Consider the following 18,195-nt stretch of genomic DNA (forward strand, 5'->3'; position numbering starts at 1 on the left):
CAAAAAATGGGGTGGTGTTTCTGGGGTGGGGAGGGATGGAAGACGTTACAGGTGATGGGTGCTGTGGGACCAGGCCCCAGTTGATGCAGCCAAACTGTGCCAGTGCCCAGCTCATCGTCAGATCCTGCACACCAAGAGACTCGAAATTGCTGCAGAGGAAAACCTCAGGGCTCCCCAGTGTGACTCTGCAGCCACTGCGAGGGCCAGGCTGGGTGTGCTCAGCAAGGTCCCGGGGCCCACATGCACTTGGTGTCAGGTGGCTTTGTGTGGCTGCCTCGTGTTTTAGATCGAGGGGGAGAGAAAAACCCAACCCCAAAACCCTTCGCTCTCCAAGTTCCCCTGCTTTTCCAACATATGATGCTCCCCAGTCACCGTGTCCCATTTTCATCCCTCTCTGGTGGAAAACCACACTGACTGTCATGGCAAAACAAAGGTTTATGGATTTCAGTTTTATTAGGAACATGGAAAAAACACGGAGGAAAAAAAAACTCTTCAGTGGGATTGAATCTCAAGGCGAAGATGCCACTGTCTGCTCTGAGCATGAGGCTCTCCTGGTTTTGGATCAGGGGACTGGGAGCCAAGTCTTCTCCACCTCTGGAGCTGCTTCTGTGGCTTTGGGCCAGCTGGGAGCCCAGCTCTCCCCTTAGCAAAGGGGGAAGGTGGAGCCTTTCATCCCTGGATGCCCCTGGCTTCCCTCACGCCAGGCCAGCTCTGCAGTCCCACGGTCATTTCCCTCCCAGATGACAATAATCTCAATTTCTTCTCACTGAATTAGAAGGTAACCCTACAATAATCCCCTTTTACTGGAAATTCTGCCCAAATAGGGGATTTACAAGGCTTTTCTTAGGGAGAGAGACTGATGCTGGAGGAGTCACTAATGACATGGTGTTTCTTTCAGTAGAACTGGAAGTCAGTCCTGTTTCCTTGAGCTGAGGAACTGTCCCACATTTTGCTCCATTGCAGCCAAAAGACCACAAAGCAAAGCACTGGAAAGTTAGAACTGCACAAATTTCAAATGAAATTGGACAGTGGAAAAAAAACATTGATCAAGCCAATGATTTTCTACTGGAAAAGGTTTGCCAGGAGAACTGCAGTGAGGGAGATGCAAGCAGCTTGGTCCAATGAGGACCTTCCAGAATATCCCTCCTGGTTGGTTGTAAAATGGTCCTTTCCTCTCCTACAATGCTCTTGCTGCCCAGCCATGCTTAGAGACATCTGAACTGTGCCCAAATATTTCCCTGAGTGTATTTGCAGCTCAGCTGGAGGCTGGACCTGTGGAGGCAGGATGGGGAGGAAGGTTAGTGGTGATGGGCAACCTCTCAGTGGAAAGGGGTAAAGTTTATCCCACGGCCTCTGACTATGGCCGTGGCACCCTGCCCTGCACAGGACTGACACCAGGCTGCAGTCCCCTGTGGTAAAGGTTAAACAGTACCCCTGTGACCTCTGTGGCCTCTGTGGTGCAGGATTAAACCCCATGGCTCAATCAGCAGGTCTTGGCACAACCCTGGGACTTGTCCCATGGCACAACCATCTTGTCACCCTGGGCACTGCAGCCTCCACCCCAAGGACAGGCTGGTCCTGTGTGTTCTCCATGGTATAAAATGGGGTGCTGCAGCCCCTGGGAGAAGCAGGGCTGGGTTGGGGTACAGTGCTCACTGTGAGCAGGGTGCATCTGTCTTGTCCATCTTCCCTTGCTGTGGCCTGAGCCCTCTCACTCCCTGCTCAGAGATTTTTCATGAATTGCAACTAATTCAGTGGTGCCCAGTGACAGGAGGAAGAGTGATGGCCATAAAATAAACCCCAACAAGTTCCACTTCAACACCAGGAAGAACTTCCCACGGAAGGTGGCAGAGCCCTGGAACGCTGCCCAGGGAGAGTGTGGAGTCTCCCTCTGTGGAGACATTCCAACCCCACCTGGATGTGTTTTCCTGTGTCACCTGATCCAGCTGACCCTTCTTTGGCAGGAGGGTTGGACTGGGTGATCTCCAGAGGTCCCTTCCAGCCCCAAGCATCCTGTGATTCTGTGATTCCCTGTGCTCTGAGGGTACAGTCTGACAGGCAGCTGCTGGCAGTGAGCCAGGCTGGTTCTGTCCTTGGCTGGAAAAGTTTACACTGACGTCACTTTTGGGATGTCCACTGTTTGTCATTGTTAGATCTGGGGAATCACAGGGGTGGCATCTGCCGAGAAGGACAATCTGCAGGGAATGGAGTGGGAACCTGAAGGATAATTTAGCACCTGTGAGGCACCATGGTGGAATTTCTGAACCAAGAGTTGTCTTTTTTTTTTTTTAAGTTAAGAAATAGATAGAAAAAGGCCCTTTGCGAGGTGGGTGTGAGGCACTTTGGACAATGGTTATTCCTTTCCTGCAGGAAAGTCTATGGTCAGTTTTAGTCCAGTTTCTGAGCAAGCACGCACCAATTTCAGGCACTCTCTGACTTTCCTCTCACAGCAGAGGTATCCCTGTACCATCAGTGCATGGCACACCTCTCTCCAAAAGCTGAAGGAATTGTAGTGGAGGAAGGAGAGCCCTGGACCATCCCAGTGCTGCAGAGCACCAGCACGGGGATACAAGGAGAGCAGAGGTTTTTGAAGCTGGGACCTTTGGGAGCTGTGGCACCACTGCAGAGATGGGAGGGAGCTGAGCAAGGGTGAAAAACCCCTTTTCGTGGCCATCGAGTCCAGGGGGGAAGCCTGGGCAGATGCTGCTCCTCCACCACAGCAGGTACAAGCTTGAGGAGCTGAGGGAGGAGCTGAGCCACAGCTAATGCTGAGGAACCAGCACAACACAGAGGGTGGAGGTGGAGGGTTCACTGCTGGGCCCCAGGAGAGGCTGAGGAATGCCCTAATTACAGCACAGTTGTGGAAACTGGAAGCTCTCCACTGCCCTGTAGCCAAAGAAACAGGATCTGTGTCGGGATGAGACACAGGACACTGTTCCCAAGAGAGAAATACCCTCTGTTGAATCTGATCTAGCTCCTAAGTGGGTATAAATGAGTGTCTTCTGCTGATCTGCATCAGGTGAAGGTCTGGCCTCTCTGAGGCAGATGCAGGTCCCCTGGGCAGAGCGAGTACCAAGTGGTTTGGCCCCGGAGCTTTCCTGCTCACAGCACAGTCCTGTGGTACCCAGAGCACAGAGCTTTCCTCTGCAGGCTGTGGATCTGGAACAGCAGATACAACATTCTGGTGCATGGAGTGGATCAGGATGAACATCAGACTGGCCCCCCTGAGCATCCCTTCCCCCCCCAGACTCACCCCTCTGCCTTCATTTCATCACCTTCAGCTCTGGGGACCTGCAGGTTGGGCTGGGCTTGGGTGGTGAGCTCAGGGCAGCCAAAATAGCTTTGTTAAGGGAAATCCGGTTCCACAAAGTGACTGGTGTTTGCTGAAGGCATCAATGAGCTTTCCTGAATTTCCAGAAGCAAAGATCTTTAGGTCAGACACAGCTAAGAGGGAAAGTCCAAGCAAAGCTAAATAATCAACCAGCAGATAGGAAACAGTAGTGAGATAACAAACTGCTGCTGATAATTCCTGTGGACTCAGCACAGCAGAGGTGAAGACTGGTGACACAGACTTCAGAAGGATATGGCAGGACTTGGAGTTTGGGGATAAAATGGCAAAGGATGTTTGGAGGAGTATAAAGTAATACATAGAGGGAAAAATCCAACAGGGCTTCATATATGAGACGACAGACTTGGGGCTGGCTCTTGCCTGCTTGGGATGGGTATCTTGGGAGTATGGTGGGCATGAAAACACCTGAGGAATATCAGGGCAAACCTGAGCTCCATGGCAGCAAAAATCCCTAACCACGAGAGATCAATGCTTTGTGCTGTTGAACAGCTCAGCAGGACTCATCCAAGTTAAAGGAGGAGTTTTTTCCAGCAGTGAGGAATAGACCTTGGGAACTTCTCGCTGAAGGATATTTTCAGCACGAAAAATTTTCCTGGGTTTGAGTGAAACTGGGCAAATCCATGGAGGAGAAACCCACTGAGAAATCTCAAAGAGTAAACTGCATTCAGCTCAGGAGGTTTCTGAGCTGAAAATAAAATCTGGGGGAGTGTGAGGGGTGAGTGTCACAGAGGCTCATCCTCTGCCTAATCCCCAGACACTAAATGTCCGTCTAGAATTGCTCCATCTTATTAATATGGGGAATCACAAACTGTGAGGTTTTATATTCCTTTGCTGTGGAGATCCTGGCTGGGGGTGTTCTTTCACTGCCACGTTCAGTCTAATCCTTTTGAAAATCCTGCTAAGTCCTGTGCTCCAGTGCTATCCTTTGGCAACGAGTTTTGCAAGCGCAGTGCTTGCCATGCATTAATCAGAACACTTTATTGCTTTATAGTAGCTCAGGGATGCTCCACTGCTATATATAGTTTGTTAGCAATTAGCAGGATGCTTGCGAGGTCATTTAAGTAATTTTTTTTCCCTTTATGCCACAACTCATGGAATTTTCTGTATGTATGAAAACATTTGAAAGACAAGCAGTTGCTGCAAGAAGAAAGAAAGACAGAGAACAAGCCCTGCTCGGAGTGGATGGCTCATTTGACAGGGTTATCTTTTAGAAATGGGATTTTAATCAGGAACCTTTGATTAAAATAGTTGCTCAGGCCACGGGCACACCCCTGTGGGCTGGAGGCGTGCAGGGCAAGCCCAGCCTTACAACCAGTTCCTCGGGCTGGCGAAGAGATGGATCTCCCTGGGTTTAGGGACTGAAGAGGTACTCAGGGGGGCCTGGATGACATTTCCTACAGCAGTGGGAGCACAGGGTCCTGGCCACGCTGTGTGCTTGGGTTGGACCCTGGTAAAAACCAGGCTGGGACTTGCCTCTGCTGTGCCTGGACCCCCTGTCACCCCAATAAGTCAATCACCCCGTCCCCCCAATGACAGTCCCCTGTTGCCTTCACCCCTGCCCTTGGAAGGCGGGTGTTGCCCCGTGTAAGTGGGGGGGGATGGGGGTCTCTGGGCAAGTCCAGAGGGGATGATGGGTGTGGTGGGCTGGGTCCAAGCATGAGATGAGCCTGGGCACACAGCTCCTCTCTGGCACAGGGCTTTAGCACCCAAAAATTCGACCCCCCCGTGCTTCAGCCCCTTCCTCTGAGACTTTGTGAGTGTTCTCTACTGCAGGAGAGCTCGTAACAGTGGGGAGGCCATGACAGCTCCATCCAAGATATCTGGAAAAGGGCTGGAAGGAGCAGGGAACCCTCCCATGCTCTTTGGAAAGCGCTGGGCTGCACCCAGCCAGAGGTGTTTTAATGACTGTTTTGGATCCCTGGGAGCCAGCCTCCTCCCACTCAGCCCAAGGTAATTCACCTCCTCCACCGGTGCTGGAGGAGTTGTTGACTGGTGGAGGGCGGCTGGTAGAACAGGTTCTCCGCAGGGAGTTGTCTCCGAAACCCTGGGAGACCTGGATGGATCGAGCCCCGAGCGGGGATCTCTGCTCGGAGCCTGGCATGGCAGGAAGCGAGGAGGGAGCTGTTTTTTGCGTGGCACTTCTGGGCAGGGCGTCTTTCGCTCCGCGCCGCTGGTAGACAAATTACAGCCTTGCCTCCGTCAAGGTAGATAAGGAACCATGTGATGCAGCGTGGTGTAAAGTGGTGGCAGGCAGGGTAAAGGTGCACAGGGAAATAACCTTGCGAGGGAGTTCTTCCCTCCCTCCTCAGGGGGCAGAGTCTGATCAAACGGCACCTTGGCCTCGATGCGTGTGCAAGTTTTGGGGGCTCTCTGAAACTCCCGGGAAGCAGGAATGTCTTTTAGCAGGAGGAATTGGTCTGATCTCTCCAGGTAGGTGCTGTGGTTTAATGCTTAACCCTTCCCACGGGTGGGAGGCAGGGGGTGAGGGTGGGCTGCTGGACAAAGGGGTGTTGGGGAGGATGGGAAGAGGGGCAGCCACCCTGGCGGTGTTGTTTGCAGAGGTGTTGCCAGCCCCATGGAGAGCTCAGCACTGCTGGGGTTTCTTGTGGGTGGGCAAGATCAGAGGCATTTTTGTTTCTGCTGCCGGGGGAAGCTGAGCATTGCATAGGAAAATTACCCTCGAAATGCATTTTCACTCTGTGTGGGATATATTTTTCGTCTATTTGCCTTTCTTTGGGGCATAGTCTGGCTGGGCTGTGTCTCCAGGCTTGCTCTGGAGATGGCTGGGGGGTTTTACACTCAGCCCATGCCCATACAGCTGCTGGGTGTGTGTCCTGGCTCTGCCCCTGCCCATCTGAGCAAGCCCTGATTCAGCGGCAGTCGCTGAGCCATCCTTGCAGCCTTTCCTAAGGAGAGATTCTTGGCTCCAATAGGAGCCAGGGTGAGGGAGACTCCTGGGCATCATGGGGTGAGTCAGGGGCTCACATGAAGCTGGGGATCACTCCTGACCTCCTGCAGACCCCAGGGCAGCACTGCCAGCCAAGTGCAGGTGGAGTGATGGAGACTCAAACACAAAAATCTCTCACAAATCAGAGAAGAAATCCTGGTTTAAGTTGATGTGATGGCTCTGAGACTTAATTGCAAACCCCGGTAGTTCATGTAAGAAAGGGAAATCCCAACTGGTTTGGGTTGGAAGGGACTCAAAACTCATCTTGTTCCACCCCCTGCCATGGGCAGGGACACCTTCCACTAGACCAGGCTGCTACAAGCCCCATCCAACATGGCCTTGGACACTTCCAGGGATGGGGCAGCCACAGCTTCTCTGTGCCAGGGCTTCACCATCCTCATTGTGAGAAATGTCCTTATATCTAATTGAGACCCCCCCCTGCTCGGAGGTTGCCAGCTCACACCCTGCCCTTTCATGAATGGGATGGATCCAGAGGGCATTCCAGCCCCATCCAGATCCACCTCCTCTGAGCCACAGACCTGCCCAGCCACAAGCCCAGTGGGGTCCTGCACCCTGCGTGTTTCACAACCCAGAAGGCAGTTCCTGTGCTCTCATTAGATGAGGCAGCACTGAAACAGCAGAAATGTCAGAAATCTCTGCACTAATGATTAACAGGAAAGGACAAGGCAGGGACACTTGCCAAATTTTTTACTCATCTCTTTGAGATTAAAAAAGGTAAGACAGCGAAAAATAAATCCCCCTTTGAAAAGAGGAGGGAAAGGTTGGTGAAGCAAATCCATCGCCTAATGGGTGGATTGCTTAATTAGAAATAACGAGAAGCTGCATGTGGAGGTTACGTGCTGCCTCAGAAAGAGCCAAGGAGGGAAGAGCCAAGGCAGGAAAATCCCATTTTCATTTCGAAGGAGCCTGTCTGTGCGTAAAAACAAAGAAGTAACTGGCTGTGACGTGGATTTAAACCGACATTAGTGCTCTGTGCTGTCACTGCTCGAGGGACTGGAGTGCTGAGCAGAGGCACTGGCACGTGTGTGTGCCCGTGTACCTGCCAGCCTTTCCAGGTGGGAATGTGTGTGCAGGGATTGCTGCACTGGGACAGCAAACACGGCTGTGCTGCCTCCCCAGCCCCTCCGGGCTGTGCACTCAGGGGCAGGGGCAGCCCAGGGAGGGGAGCACAGAGGAGGTGTCCCCACCTGGGGATGCTCATCAGCTCCCCAAGGGCACATCCCAGCCTTTTCCATCTCTGGCTCTCCCAATGCCAAGCATGACATTAGGGACCACCTGGAGCTCCCCAGCAGTGAGCCCGATTTCTGTGGGGGTGTGCAGGGTGTTTGGGGGTGTAGGGAGTGATGGGGGCAGTGGGAGGGAAGGGCATCACCCCCCCAGCATTACAGAATCACAGAATCTGCTGAGTTGGAAGGACCCACAAGAATCCAACCCTTAGCCCTGCACAGGATCATCCCCAGGAGTCACACCCTGTCCCTGAGAGCACTGTCCAAAAGCTCCTGGAGCTCTGGCAGCCTCGGTGCTGCGACCACTGCCCTGGGGAGCCTGTTCAGTGCCCGACCACCCTCTGGGGGAAAAACCTTTCTCCAAGATCCAACCTAAACCTGCCCTGACACAACTTCAGGCTGTTCTCACTGCCCTGTCCCCAGCCAGGACCTGCCCCTCCTTGCTCTCGTTCCGCTTCGCTGGCCCTGCTGAGCTCCCCCGCCTGCCTTGACTGGGAAGAACAGAAGCCACAAATAGTTGCGGGGGGCAATGTGGTTTAATTTATGACCCAGCTTTGATTACACAGTAACTCGTAACCACGCCGAGAGTCACCCTGTTCACAGCGGGGCTCGCCGTCCTGTGGGCGTGGATGCTGCCGACTTTCACCTTCTTAAAAGTCAAATCCACGGTGCACCCTGAGCCTGGATGACACTGGAATGCCAGGGACAGAGGTGGGATGAGGTTCTGGGATGGATCCTGTGCGGAGAAGGCTCTGCCCCAGCAGGCTGTTGGCGTGCTGGGAGCTCCATGGTGTTCCCTGCATCTCTTTGAGGCTGATTGAGGTGCTTGAGGTGAATGAACACTGGTGTGAAAAGCTCAATCTAGCCAATAAAAATATTTTCCAACACAGTTCATGCACTGGCACAGAGGGTGGGAAGGTTTAGCACAGAGAAAAGACAGGAAAGGTGGTGTTTTCCAGACACCTTTTTTTTCAGGATGACCTGTTATAAACCCACACACATTTGGCTTTTGCAGTATAAAGTGCTCAAAGATGATTATAAACCATGTCTTTTTGGTACAATTTGTGATTATAAACAATACCCAGTCCAGCCACACGCAGGGAGGAAGAGGAGTTCCTGCCAGCCCTGTTCCCAGGCACAGCATCGCAGCGGTTGCCTTCAGCATTTGTGCTTTTGCATCTGAGGCTTTTTGCTCTATAAAAATTAAATTGCCATCACTACAACTTGCTTTCGGGCTAAAATCTTCTGCCACTAGTGGTTACCCTTCCAGTTCGTGTGGTTGAGGTCTGTGTGGTGGCTCTAGGGTCCAGGTCTTGCTAAGTTACAGGTTCAATATCCTTCCTCCAGAAGGTTGCTTAATGTAGGGATTCCTTTTGAATGAGTGCTCCCTCCAACAGGAGAAATTAGGAGTTGTAAGGTCAAGTGCTTTTGGTGGGAAATGCCTGCATGAGCTTGGTGGAGTGAGAGCACTTTGCTACACTTGGCTCTTGTTGGCCTCCCTCTCCTCCAGCCCTGGGCAGGGCAACTTCTGTCATCCCCTGGGCCTTGCCCAGCGTGTTTCAGTTTCCTTTCTTGTGTGGCACCAGGGCTGCAGGCTCCTCATGCAGGACACAGCCTCGCCACCTGCTTATGTTTCATCCTAAACAGCCTGGCCAGGCAGAGGACCCTCGAGGATGAAGAAGAGCAGCAAAGGGAGCGCCGGCGAAGGCACCGGAACCTGCTGTCCTCCACATCGACGGATGAGGAGCCTCCTAGCCCTGGGAAAGACCCCAGCCCGGCTTCCAGCAGGTGTGTGGGGTTCTGCTGGCATCAGTCTTGCTCCTGATGCTGACGGCTCACATCTTGCTAACTCGTTTTTCTCAACCTGCTGCTGCAGCTGGTGCGAGTCTCTCCTGGATGAGGGTGGGCTGAGCTGTGGGATGAGCTGGAATCCTTTGGGCGGAAGGATGGGCTCCACAGGAGGAGGAAAGAGGGGGAGGTCTCTGGTGGGCTCAGTCATGGGCCTCAACATGTCCCATGGCACAGGGAGCTGGTGTGGTGAGGGCTGGGGCTGGGGCTGAGCTCAGGTGGATGCTGGCCCTGCCCTGGTGGGGCAGGCTCCCACTTCTGCAGAGCAGGTGAGCAGAGCAGCAGAGCTTGTGTGTCCTCCTTCTCTGAACCTTGCAGTTCACACAACAGTGTGACCTTTGCTGACGTGGGGAGGTGACCCAAGGGCTTTCCAGTGGTGCTCCCAAAGTCCCTGGATGCAGGGAGGTGCTCTGGGACCAGGCTGTCCCTACACAACATGACAAATGCTCTGAACTGAACCTGGAAATGTCCAATATTTAGATGGGTTTTGTCCACAGAGACTCATGCTCCAGAGTGTTTCTGTGTGTCTCAGACAGGATGGAGTTGGGGTGTTGGGGTTGGATAGGGGCTGGACATGACTAATATGAACCAGGTGGGTAGGACAAGTCCCCCTTCCCTGGTGCTGGCACAGTCTGCCCATGTGGTGATTGCAATTCAGGAGGAGGGCAATTCTTATCCCATCTCCTTCCCAAGCCCTTGTGGATACCATCTCCATGGCCTTGGCCAGGTGTCCTTCTGCCTCTTCCCAGACCTTGGGCCTCTTTGTTGGTTTGTGAAGGAGGGGAAACAGCTGTTTCACAGGTCGTGTTGGGACTGTGGTTGGACCCTGCCAGACCAGACTGACTTCCAACCAACTCTTCATGCTTAAACATACTGGGATATTTTTCCCAGTCCAGTGGAGAGCCGCTGACACACTTCTCATCCATCAGCAGACCCAGCACAGTGCCCTGAGCCCACACCTCCTTGGCACAGGACTTGGCAGATGCTGGTGTTCTGTGATGAGGCTGCAGAAATGCTTAATCCCTGACACAAAGAGGGGGGAAAAAAAAGACTTTCAATCCAATCTTGTTCTTGGAGAGCCAGGCTGGGGTGCTGGGGATGAGTATGGCTGCAAGACCTGGTCTGACTGGGGGACTCCAGGATGGTGGTGGGACTTTTATGTCCCCCCCTCAGAGCCTTTTACCTCACTGCCAGCATAAAAGCCATCCCTCTGGCCCCAGGGTGCTGAGGTTTGCCTCCCAATTTTGTCTCTGTCTCTAGACCTCAGTCCCTGGTGAAACCAGTGTCTCCAGAGGACGGGGAGGAGCGGAAGCTCTCGGAGGTGCTGAAGACACAACAAGGGAGACGGACAAGGTGCCTGCCACCTGTCTCTGAAAAACTGAAGCAGAAGAAAGAGCAAAAGGAGCCAGGGCTGGGAGAAAGCCACACGGAGGCAGGGACACAGCCCTGCGTGAGGCAGGAGAGCATCCGGGCGGGAGAGCGGGATCAGGATGCAGCCAAGGGCAGAGGGGACCCACCAGGAGACCAGCACCTGGAGCCTGTCTCAGAGGCAAAGGCGGTGGTGAGGGGACGGCTCCGCGACAAAGAAGAACAAGGTGTGGGGACTCCTCGGGGGGAGCAGAGGAAGGAGCTGAGGGAGCTGCAGCAGCCGCCGGAGGTGGGGGGCTGCCGGCTCCGGGAGGTGAAGATCCTGACCAGGCAGGGAAGCCACAGCACAGAGGAGAAAACAACCTCGGTGGTGACCTCCCCTCTGGAGCAGCAGGTGAGCAGGAATGGACAAAGCGCCGAGCCTTGGGGTGTGGGGTCCTGGGTGCGGGAAGGACAGCAGAGAGAGGGAGAGCCCAAAAGTACCAGGAGGGAAATGGGACCTGAGGGATTTTGGGGAAAGTTTTTCTGAGAGCTGCAAACCACGGGGTGGTGGACAGGGTCCCATCACCTCCTGCCCTCCCTTGCCTGCACTGTTCTGATCAACATGTCCAGCAAGCCCCTACTGACATCATGGTTTCACTGAAGAGATGTTTGGGGCTTTGCATATCCAAGTGAGGCAGCCAAAGTTTGCAGGATTTAAATCTCAAACTCCTGCCTCCAAACCAGTTCCCACCATGGCTGTTCCCTGCACCTCAGCCTTCTCTGCAGACTCTGCAGGGATGCATCTGATGTCTGCTTTTTCCTCAGCAGCCATCCAGGAATCCCTCAAAGCAGGTTATACAACTGTCTCCCACACAAGATGAACCTGCAGAAAAGCCAGACCCTTCTCCAACTCATGTCACCTACAGCAGCTCCATCAGACGAACCAGCCCAAGAACTGTCTCCTTTCGAGTAAGAGCTGAAGCAAGTGGTGAAAGAACCTCATTGAAGCAGTGGAGGATGGGAGGGAGGAAGGAGGGGTTGCTTTGGCCTTGGGCTGGGCATTGCAGTTCTGCTTCAGTCTTCCCTTCATTTCCATTCTCCGTGTCTGACCAAAGGCCTGTGATGATGAACATGCCCATGTTCATATGCTTTGTGCTGGCCAGAAAATTTATGGGAAGCGATGAGAAAACAGGGAGCTTGTTGTCCTCAGAATTTCCAGAGTCACAGGAATTACCATCCACCTTCTGGCCTTTCCAGTCTTATCTGAAAGCACAGGATAAAAATAAAACCCATCTCCCTTCTCGTCCCTTGTTACAACTCTGAGAATATATTCGGTTTCTGCTCTCCAAAAAAGATCTGTGGAATAAAGTGGTTGGAGAGGCTGGGAAAACCCAAGAACTGTTGAGACCCTCCCTGCTGTGGATCAGGGTTGTCTGGCTGTGCTTAATTGACTTTCATGTGGGTTTGTTGGGAATAAAACTGTTATCGCTACAAAGCATCTTTAGTCTGGGGAGCTTTGAGATAGGAGATAAGCTCTGGTGTGGGTGCAAATGGAACTTGCTTGGAACTGGGGGAGATAGCAGAGATAGTTTGTCCCATGTATCTCTCTGATAACCAAAGCTGGCTCTGGTATCTCCTCTCCTTGTGTCTTCCAGATCATCTCAAGAAAGCAGAAAGAAGAAAGCCAAAGCCCTCTCACAAGGAGGTCAGCACCTCCACCATGACAAGGGGGTCATGGTACTTTGGTCTTGCTGGGCAGGAGTTGTCCTCCTTCGTTTTCCAAGGGAGGAGGAGGAGGTGATGGGACCTGGGAGTTAGTGAGTGCCCTCAAACAGGTGCCTGGCTGGCCAGGCAGAGGACAGGACAATGTCCAGTGTGCAGCTTGCATCTGTACAAGATCATGGAACCACAGACTGCTTTAGGCTGGAAGGGACCTTAAAGATCTGGTTCTAACCCCCTGCCATGGTAGGGATATCTTCCACTAGCCCAGGTTTCTCCAGCTTCCCCCCAGCAAGGCCCTGCTGTCTCTTGGGTATTGTAGTTTCATGTCATCGCTCATGTCTGCACAGGACTGCTTGTGTTGAGTGGTGCAGCACCACAACAGGGTCCCATCTGTGGGGATATCAAAACACCCCTGCAGGTCCATGAGAAACATGACCTGGCTTTGGTGGACAGACCAAGGCATCTTCCACATCTCCATGGGAAGGTTTGGCCAGGTGGCTTAAAAACTGGAGGAACCGAGGGCTCAGATGTGAGCACAGGGAGCTGATAGGATGCCCTCTCCTGAATGCAGGGCAGGGGAGTGGGTTTATGGACACCTGGGCTTGCTCCTGTGCTGTAGGCCAAGCCATACTGGTATCAGGGAGGATGCAGTTCAGAGCTGGCAGTGGTCTATTCAGGGATGCAGGGCAAGCTGAGGAGCTCAGAGATGCATTTCAATGTACAGCTTGGCCCAAGTAAGACAGTGAGACCCAGAGATCTTGGCCACCGGCAGGGAATGAGTTGCCTGGGTTCACTTGGCAGATGGATGCAGGAGTGCCTGGGTGGGATGGGGTCTTCTCCTGCCAAGTGCAGTCCCCCAGGACCACGAGCTGAGTCCAGGAGATCCTGAGGGGGCCATGTTCAAATCTTCCCTCTTCTTCACCAGTGCGAGTCTGAGGATCCCAGCTAGCAGCAGCACCATTGGGGAGAAGCTGGAAAAGTACAACTCAGCTGTGCAGGTACCAAAACCACTGGGCATAGCCAGGCTGGGGTGGGAGGGACGGGCAGGAAGAGAGAGAGAGGTGGCCTGTAGCTGAGTGAGGAGGGGAGGGACTGAGCTACCCTGAACACCAGAGCTAATGGGGTTGAAGAAGATGGTCCCAGGCAGAAAAAGGAATTGGCCTCGGGGTTTAGGAGCAGAGAGGTTTGAACTGATAGAACCACAGAATGGTTTGAGTGGGAAGGGACCTTAAGAATCATCTCGTTCCAACCCCCAGCCGTGGGCAGGGACACCTCCCACTAGACCAGGTTGCTGCTTGCCTTGGGAAGGGTCTGCACAGTCCTGCTGGGGGGAGGCAGTGGGGCAAGCCTGTGAGCTGGTGACGGGAAGGAGCAGACCCCAAGGGGCTCGGGGTGCGAGCCAGAAGCAGGACGTTGCTTTTTACCCCTGGGGTGCAGCACGGCCCCGCTGACCCCCCTCTCTCTTCCCAGCGCTCGGAGGGGGTGAAATCCTCCGTACCCGTCCAGAAGAGCCGCCTGCTGACCTCGGAGGGGGTGGCCAGCAAGCGCAGCTTCTTCGAGGCGAGCGCTCCCGGCAAGGCGGAGCCGCTGGCCGTCAGGAAGGTGAGGGGGGGAGCTGCCCCGAGCCAGGACCTCCCAGCAGCGCCCTGTGCCAGGGCAGGCACTAGCTTTTTGGGCAGATTTTCCTCTCTGCATACCAACGCACAGGTTGGCAGGCTGCTGCCGGGACGCGGTTTGGTGGGAGTTGGGTGCCTGTTAATGGTGCCAGGCAGGGCTGGGCTTGGGCACCGAAACTCCTCAGTCAGTGTGTGGGTTCCTGTCGATGTGCTGGTATTTGAGGAGCTGGGATGGAGCCAGCATGTGGGCTGGTCTCTGCCTGCTGCAGCTCTGCCCAGTCTCCCCGTGCCCTGGGGACTGTCCCGGGTTACATTCGTGCAGTGGGAGAGCTGGTGCTGTAACCCTGGTGTCCCTTTCTGTGCTGTAGGACAACCTGAAGATCCCAGGATCGGTGACATCTCGCATTAATCTGTGGATCAGCCGAGCTCAGGAGCCTGCCAAGGAGGACAATAGCAAGGTACCAGCTTGTGCCAGCTCCTCGGGTGAGAGCCCTGAGGCCAGGCAGCCTGGCAGGACAAGGTCCTGCATCTGGGGTGGTGGGGCTTGAAGGGTTGATGAAGTCTTGGCTGAACCCATTAAAGGGTTTGAGAGGAGTTTAGCCAGGTTTGGAGGTCTGAGTGCTGCAAGGCCACAACAATGAGGTATCAAGGCTCTAATTGTTGCTGTGCCTTGGCCCCAAATGCCTGAGACAGCTGATTCCAGCCTTTGGTGAGGTGAGGAGGGAGCAGGTGCCAGCTGGGTGTGCATCCCAGGACATATGGGGTACCTGACCCTGTCACCTGTGAAGGAGATCACCCTAGCATGATCCCATCTCTACCAGTGTCTGGAGGACTAGCTCTGGTCCAGGGGCCACTGGGAGTTGAGCTGTGTGCTCAGTCCTTTTGCACTGGGCTCTGAGGGGCTTGGACACCTGTGTGTGCTCTGAGAGTCCTGATGCACGTGTGATCTGGGGTCATCTGCACCCCCATGTGTATCTCAGTCTCCCAAAACAGGGGGCCTTGTAGCTGTGGGGGCTCAATGCCCAGCTAAGGGGCCTCAGAGATCATCACTTTGCCCCTGTGGCTGCTCCATGGATATGGATGCACCAGAGACAGACAGGAGAGTCTTTGGCCTCGGGGTGGTTTTACTGTTCTTGGAAAGGCTCAGCAAGTCCTGGGCAGGTATCAATGCAGCAATGGGGTGTTTGGCCACTGCTTGTAGCAGTCTCCTACACCCACTGGGGTACAGGACCAGGAGTGGCAGCTCCAGCCCAGCCCCACAGCCAGGGAAGGCAAGCCTGGGCACCCCCAGTGCTGAGCTGCAGAGATCAGCTCTGCCCAAACGTGTCTGTACTGGGTGGCTGTGCTGGCTCAGTGTCTGCCAGGAAAGGGTTTGCTCCTGGGGTCACTCCTGGGCAAAGCTTGGGGCTCCTGGATCAGTTTTCCTGTAGAAACACCTGCTTCCTCTCTGTGGGCTGGAACTGCACTTGGTTTTGAGGGTCTCCCAACATCTCAGAGCTGGCTGGTTTTACCTGAACAGTGTGTGCTTCAAGGTTTGGTTGAAGTCAGACCAAGGCAACACTGCACCTGATACAGGGAGAAAACCTTCCCATGGCACTTATGACTCTCCTGTTTGCAGGAAATCAGGAAGATCAACAGCCTGCCAAAGCGTGATGTCTGGATAAAGCAGCCTGGAGCCAGCCCTGAGGACACCAAGGTAGACACAGAACTGTTATGGTGCATCCTCTTGAGCCAGGGGCAGAGTCAGGCCCTGTCTGCTGGTGCCTCCCCCATAGGGCAGGAAAAAAACAGGCTATAGGGGGAGAGGGAACATGAGGGTCATCATGACCCCAGGACTTGGGGGAGTCAGCAGGAGGAGACAACTGGAGGCATCTGTAAGGGTGAGAAGGAGTCTGGTCTGGGAGAAGAAGGGAAGTGGCACGTGGTAGGATATAGGGGATGCCTACCTGCCCCATCCCCTCTCAGGTCCTGGTTAAAGCAGCTGCCTTTGGGGGCTTTGCAGCCTCAGGCCCAGCCTCACTGGTTCTCACTTTCTTTTCCAGTTGCAATAATACCAGTTGTAATATCAGATGATCTGGGAAAAACTGGTTTGCTCTGAAGAACAAAGCCCAGCCCTACCCAACCGTCCAACAGCTCACTGCCATGAGTCCCCCGTGCCACGTGGACCACCGGGCTCCTCTGCTTGTGGCATGGGAAGGAAGAAGGCTGGAGGAGTCTCCTGTGCTCCTGGTCCTCATTCACTGCCTGTCTGGGGTTGTCCCGGCCTGGAGGCTCCTTGCAATGCTGAAGGCAGACTCTTGTCTTGTTTTCCCACAGCATTTTGGTGTTCTGCTCCTGATCTCTGCCTGTGCCCCGTAACTGCCCTTGCAAAGGGGATCAGCCCACATGTATCCCTTGCAGATGGAAGATGCCAGCAGGGCAAGAAACTGCCTGGCCAAGGGAGTTTCAGCTGCACATCCATGGACATGTCCATCCCTTCTGCCTGGCCTGTGTGAGGTGGGGCAGGCAGATATTCCCCCCCATCCCAGGATGTCACTGCCAGAGGGACCCAGCCAAAGGCAAATAGTGTTTGCAAAGTCACACAAGTGCTGGTGTTGCTCAGAGATGCCTCATGGAAGAAGGGTGGACCTGGTTGCCCTGGTGCTTCCCTCCAGTACTTTGCAGCTGAACCAGAGACTTGTCCTTCTCCCTACTTCCCCTGCCCCTACAAGCAGTGACCCCTCTCATTTAGTGATACAGGGAGGGTGGGCTGGCCCTGGCCCTGGCCCTGGCCCTGTTCTGGGGGTTGCATGGAGCTGAGCACCCTGTGCTGGGCCCCATTTACCTCTCATCCTTCCCCCGAGCCCTTTGCCCAGTGTTATGCAGGCCCTGATCCTGCTCTGGGAGCTCACCCAGCAGGGATGCAGGATGCTCTCTCAAGGCTGGCTTTAGGGTGCCATGGGCAAAGGGCTCAAATATTTGTGCTGGGGCCATTGTATGAGCTTGGGCTGTGCCTTGAGCAACCACTGGTGTGGGACTCTGCTGCTGCTCCTGGATCTGAGCTTGCTTTTTGGGCTTTGGAAAGGACTTGGTTTTCTCTGTGCATTTTTTTTTCTAATAAAAGTTGCTCTTTCTAAAACAGCTCTTCCTGGTCACCTGTCCTCCTGGGCTGGGATGGAGAACTGTTCACTTCCCTTCTCCTGACTAGGGGAAGATAGGGAAAAACCTGAAATGAAAGTGGAGGGTAAAAGCAGCCTGAGAGTCTTCCCTTCTCATCAGAGCATCTCGAGCTCAGGGCAGGGGCTGAGTGAGCCGGGGCCGGGGGTTCCAAGGAGGGTCTGCTCCTCCACTTGTGGCAGCGCTGCCTTATCAGCATCCCCGGCCCCGGGTGACAGCTGGGCTGGCTTGTGTCAGCCCCTCGGGCACTCACGTATCTCGGTACGGAGGGTTTAAAATAGCAAATCTCTGAGGCCACACAATAGCTTGGGCTTATATGGGCTCCTGGGGAGGAAGGGGGAGCGGCGGAGGGGGCCGGGGCCGCGGCTGCCGAAATAGCAGCTCACAAGTGTTGCATTCCTCGCTGGGCGCCGGGCACATTCCTCCCGGCGCTGCCCGCCCCGGGGTGGGCGCTGGAGCCCCCTTAAAGCCTCCTGCCCCCCAAGAGCACTTCCCAGACACCCGCCGGCTTCCCCTCGGCTCCCCGGGACCTCCCGCGGCACAGGTAAGGCTGGGGCAGCCCGCTCCTGGTGTGGATGCTCAGTGGAAGGCAGCACTTACAGACCCAGAAGTGATTCGGCTCGGGGTTCACCATCCTCCCCAGCCCCTCGCTCTGGGCTGTGTTTTTGCCATGAAGGCATTCCCATGGAAAAAGCATCAGGACCATCTCCAGCCCGCTGTGTTTGCAGTTTGTCCAACGCCTTTTGACCCACCCTGATGTGTGCCAAGGTGGCTGAGATGGATTTGGCTGCCCTGGTTCTGGGGGAATCTCCTAGATCCCTGATCCCTGTGTCTCTGGAGGGAACAGAAGGGATGTGATGCCTGTGGGAGGGTTAGGCCAGCCTGGCCCTGGCTTGCTGGCAGCCCATGGGGTGGGATAGGGGTGGGATGCTCCTGGGCATGGTCTGACCCTGCCAGGCA

At 54.6% G+C, this 18,195-nt stretch overlaps 1 protein-coding gene across 3 annotated transcripts; it reads left to right on the forward strand.

Moving 5' to 3' along the window:
• Positions 1–5,306: 5,306 nt before the first annotated feature.
• On the forward strand, positions 5,307–17,199 carry LAD1 (ladinin 1). 3 transcript variants are annotated; one of them, XM_064635727.1, is made up of 10 exons: positions 5,309–5,779; positions 9,191–9,331; positions 10,652–11,153; positions 11,570–11,710; positions 12,397–12,446; positions 13,389–13,461; positions 13,934–14,065; positions 14,448–14,537; positions 15,698–15,775; positions 16,122–17,199. In XM_064635727.1, exons 1-10 carry the CDS (start codon positions 5,742–5,744, stop codon positions 16,128–16,130), a joined length of 1,254 nt encoding a protein of 417 aa, XP_064491797.1. In that variant the 5' UTR covers positions 5,309–5,741; the 3' UTR covers positions 16,131–17,199. The 3 variants fall into 3 exon arrangements, with proteins under 3 accessions (XP_064491798.1, XP_064491797.1, XP_064491796.1); XM_064635726.1 differs by having other exon boundaries at positions 5,312–5,779; positions 11,567–11,710; XM_064635728.1 differs by lacking the exon at positions 13,934–14,065 and having other exon boundaries at positions 5,307–5,779; positions 11,567–11,710.
• The last annotated feature ends 996 nt before the right edge of the window (positions 17,200–18,195 follow it).

The sequence above is a fragment of the Pseudopipra pipra genome, chromosome 25, assembly GCF_036250125.1.
Source record: "Pseudopipra pipra isolate bDixPip1 chromosome 25, bDixPip1.hap1, whole genome shotgun sequence".
In the NCBI taxonomy this organism is placed as follows: Eukaryota; Metazoa; Chordata; class Aves; order Passeriformes; family Pipridae; genus Pseudopipra; species Pseudopipra pipra.

Bases quoted from the DNA above. Each gene is read 5' to 3' on its own strand.
- LAD1 (XM_064635726.1), top strand. From the start codon at position 5,742: ATGTCTTTTAGCAGGAGGAATTGGTCTGATCTCTCCAG. The intron at 9,332-10,651 runs GTGTGTGGGGTT...CTCTGTCTCTAG, and splicing joins CCCAGCCCGGCTTCCAGCAG to ACCTCAGTCCCTGGTGAAAC. The intron at 14,538-15,697 runs GTACCAGCTTGT...TCCTGTTTGCAG, and splicing joins CCAAGGAGGACAATAGCAAG to GAAATCAGGAAGATCAACAG.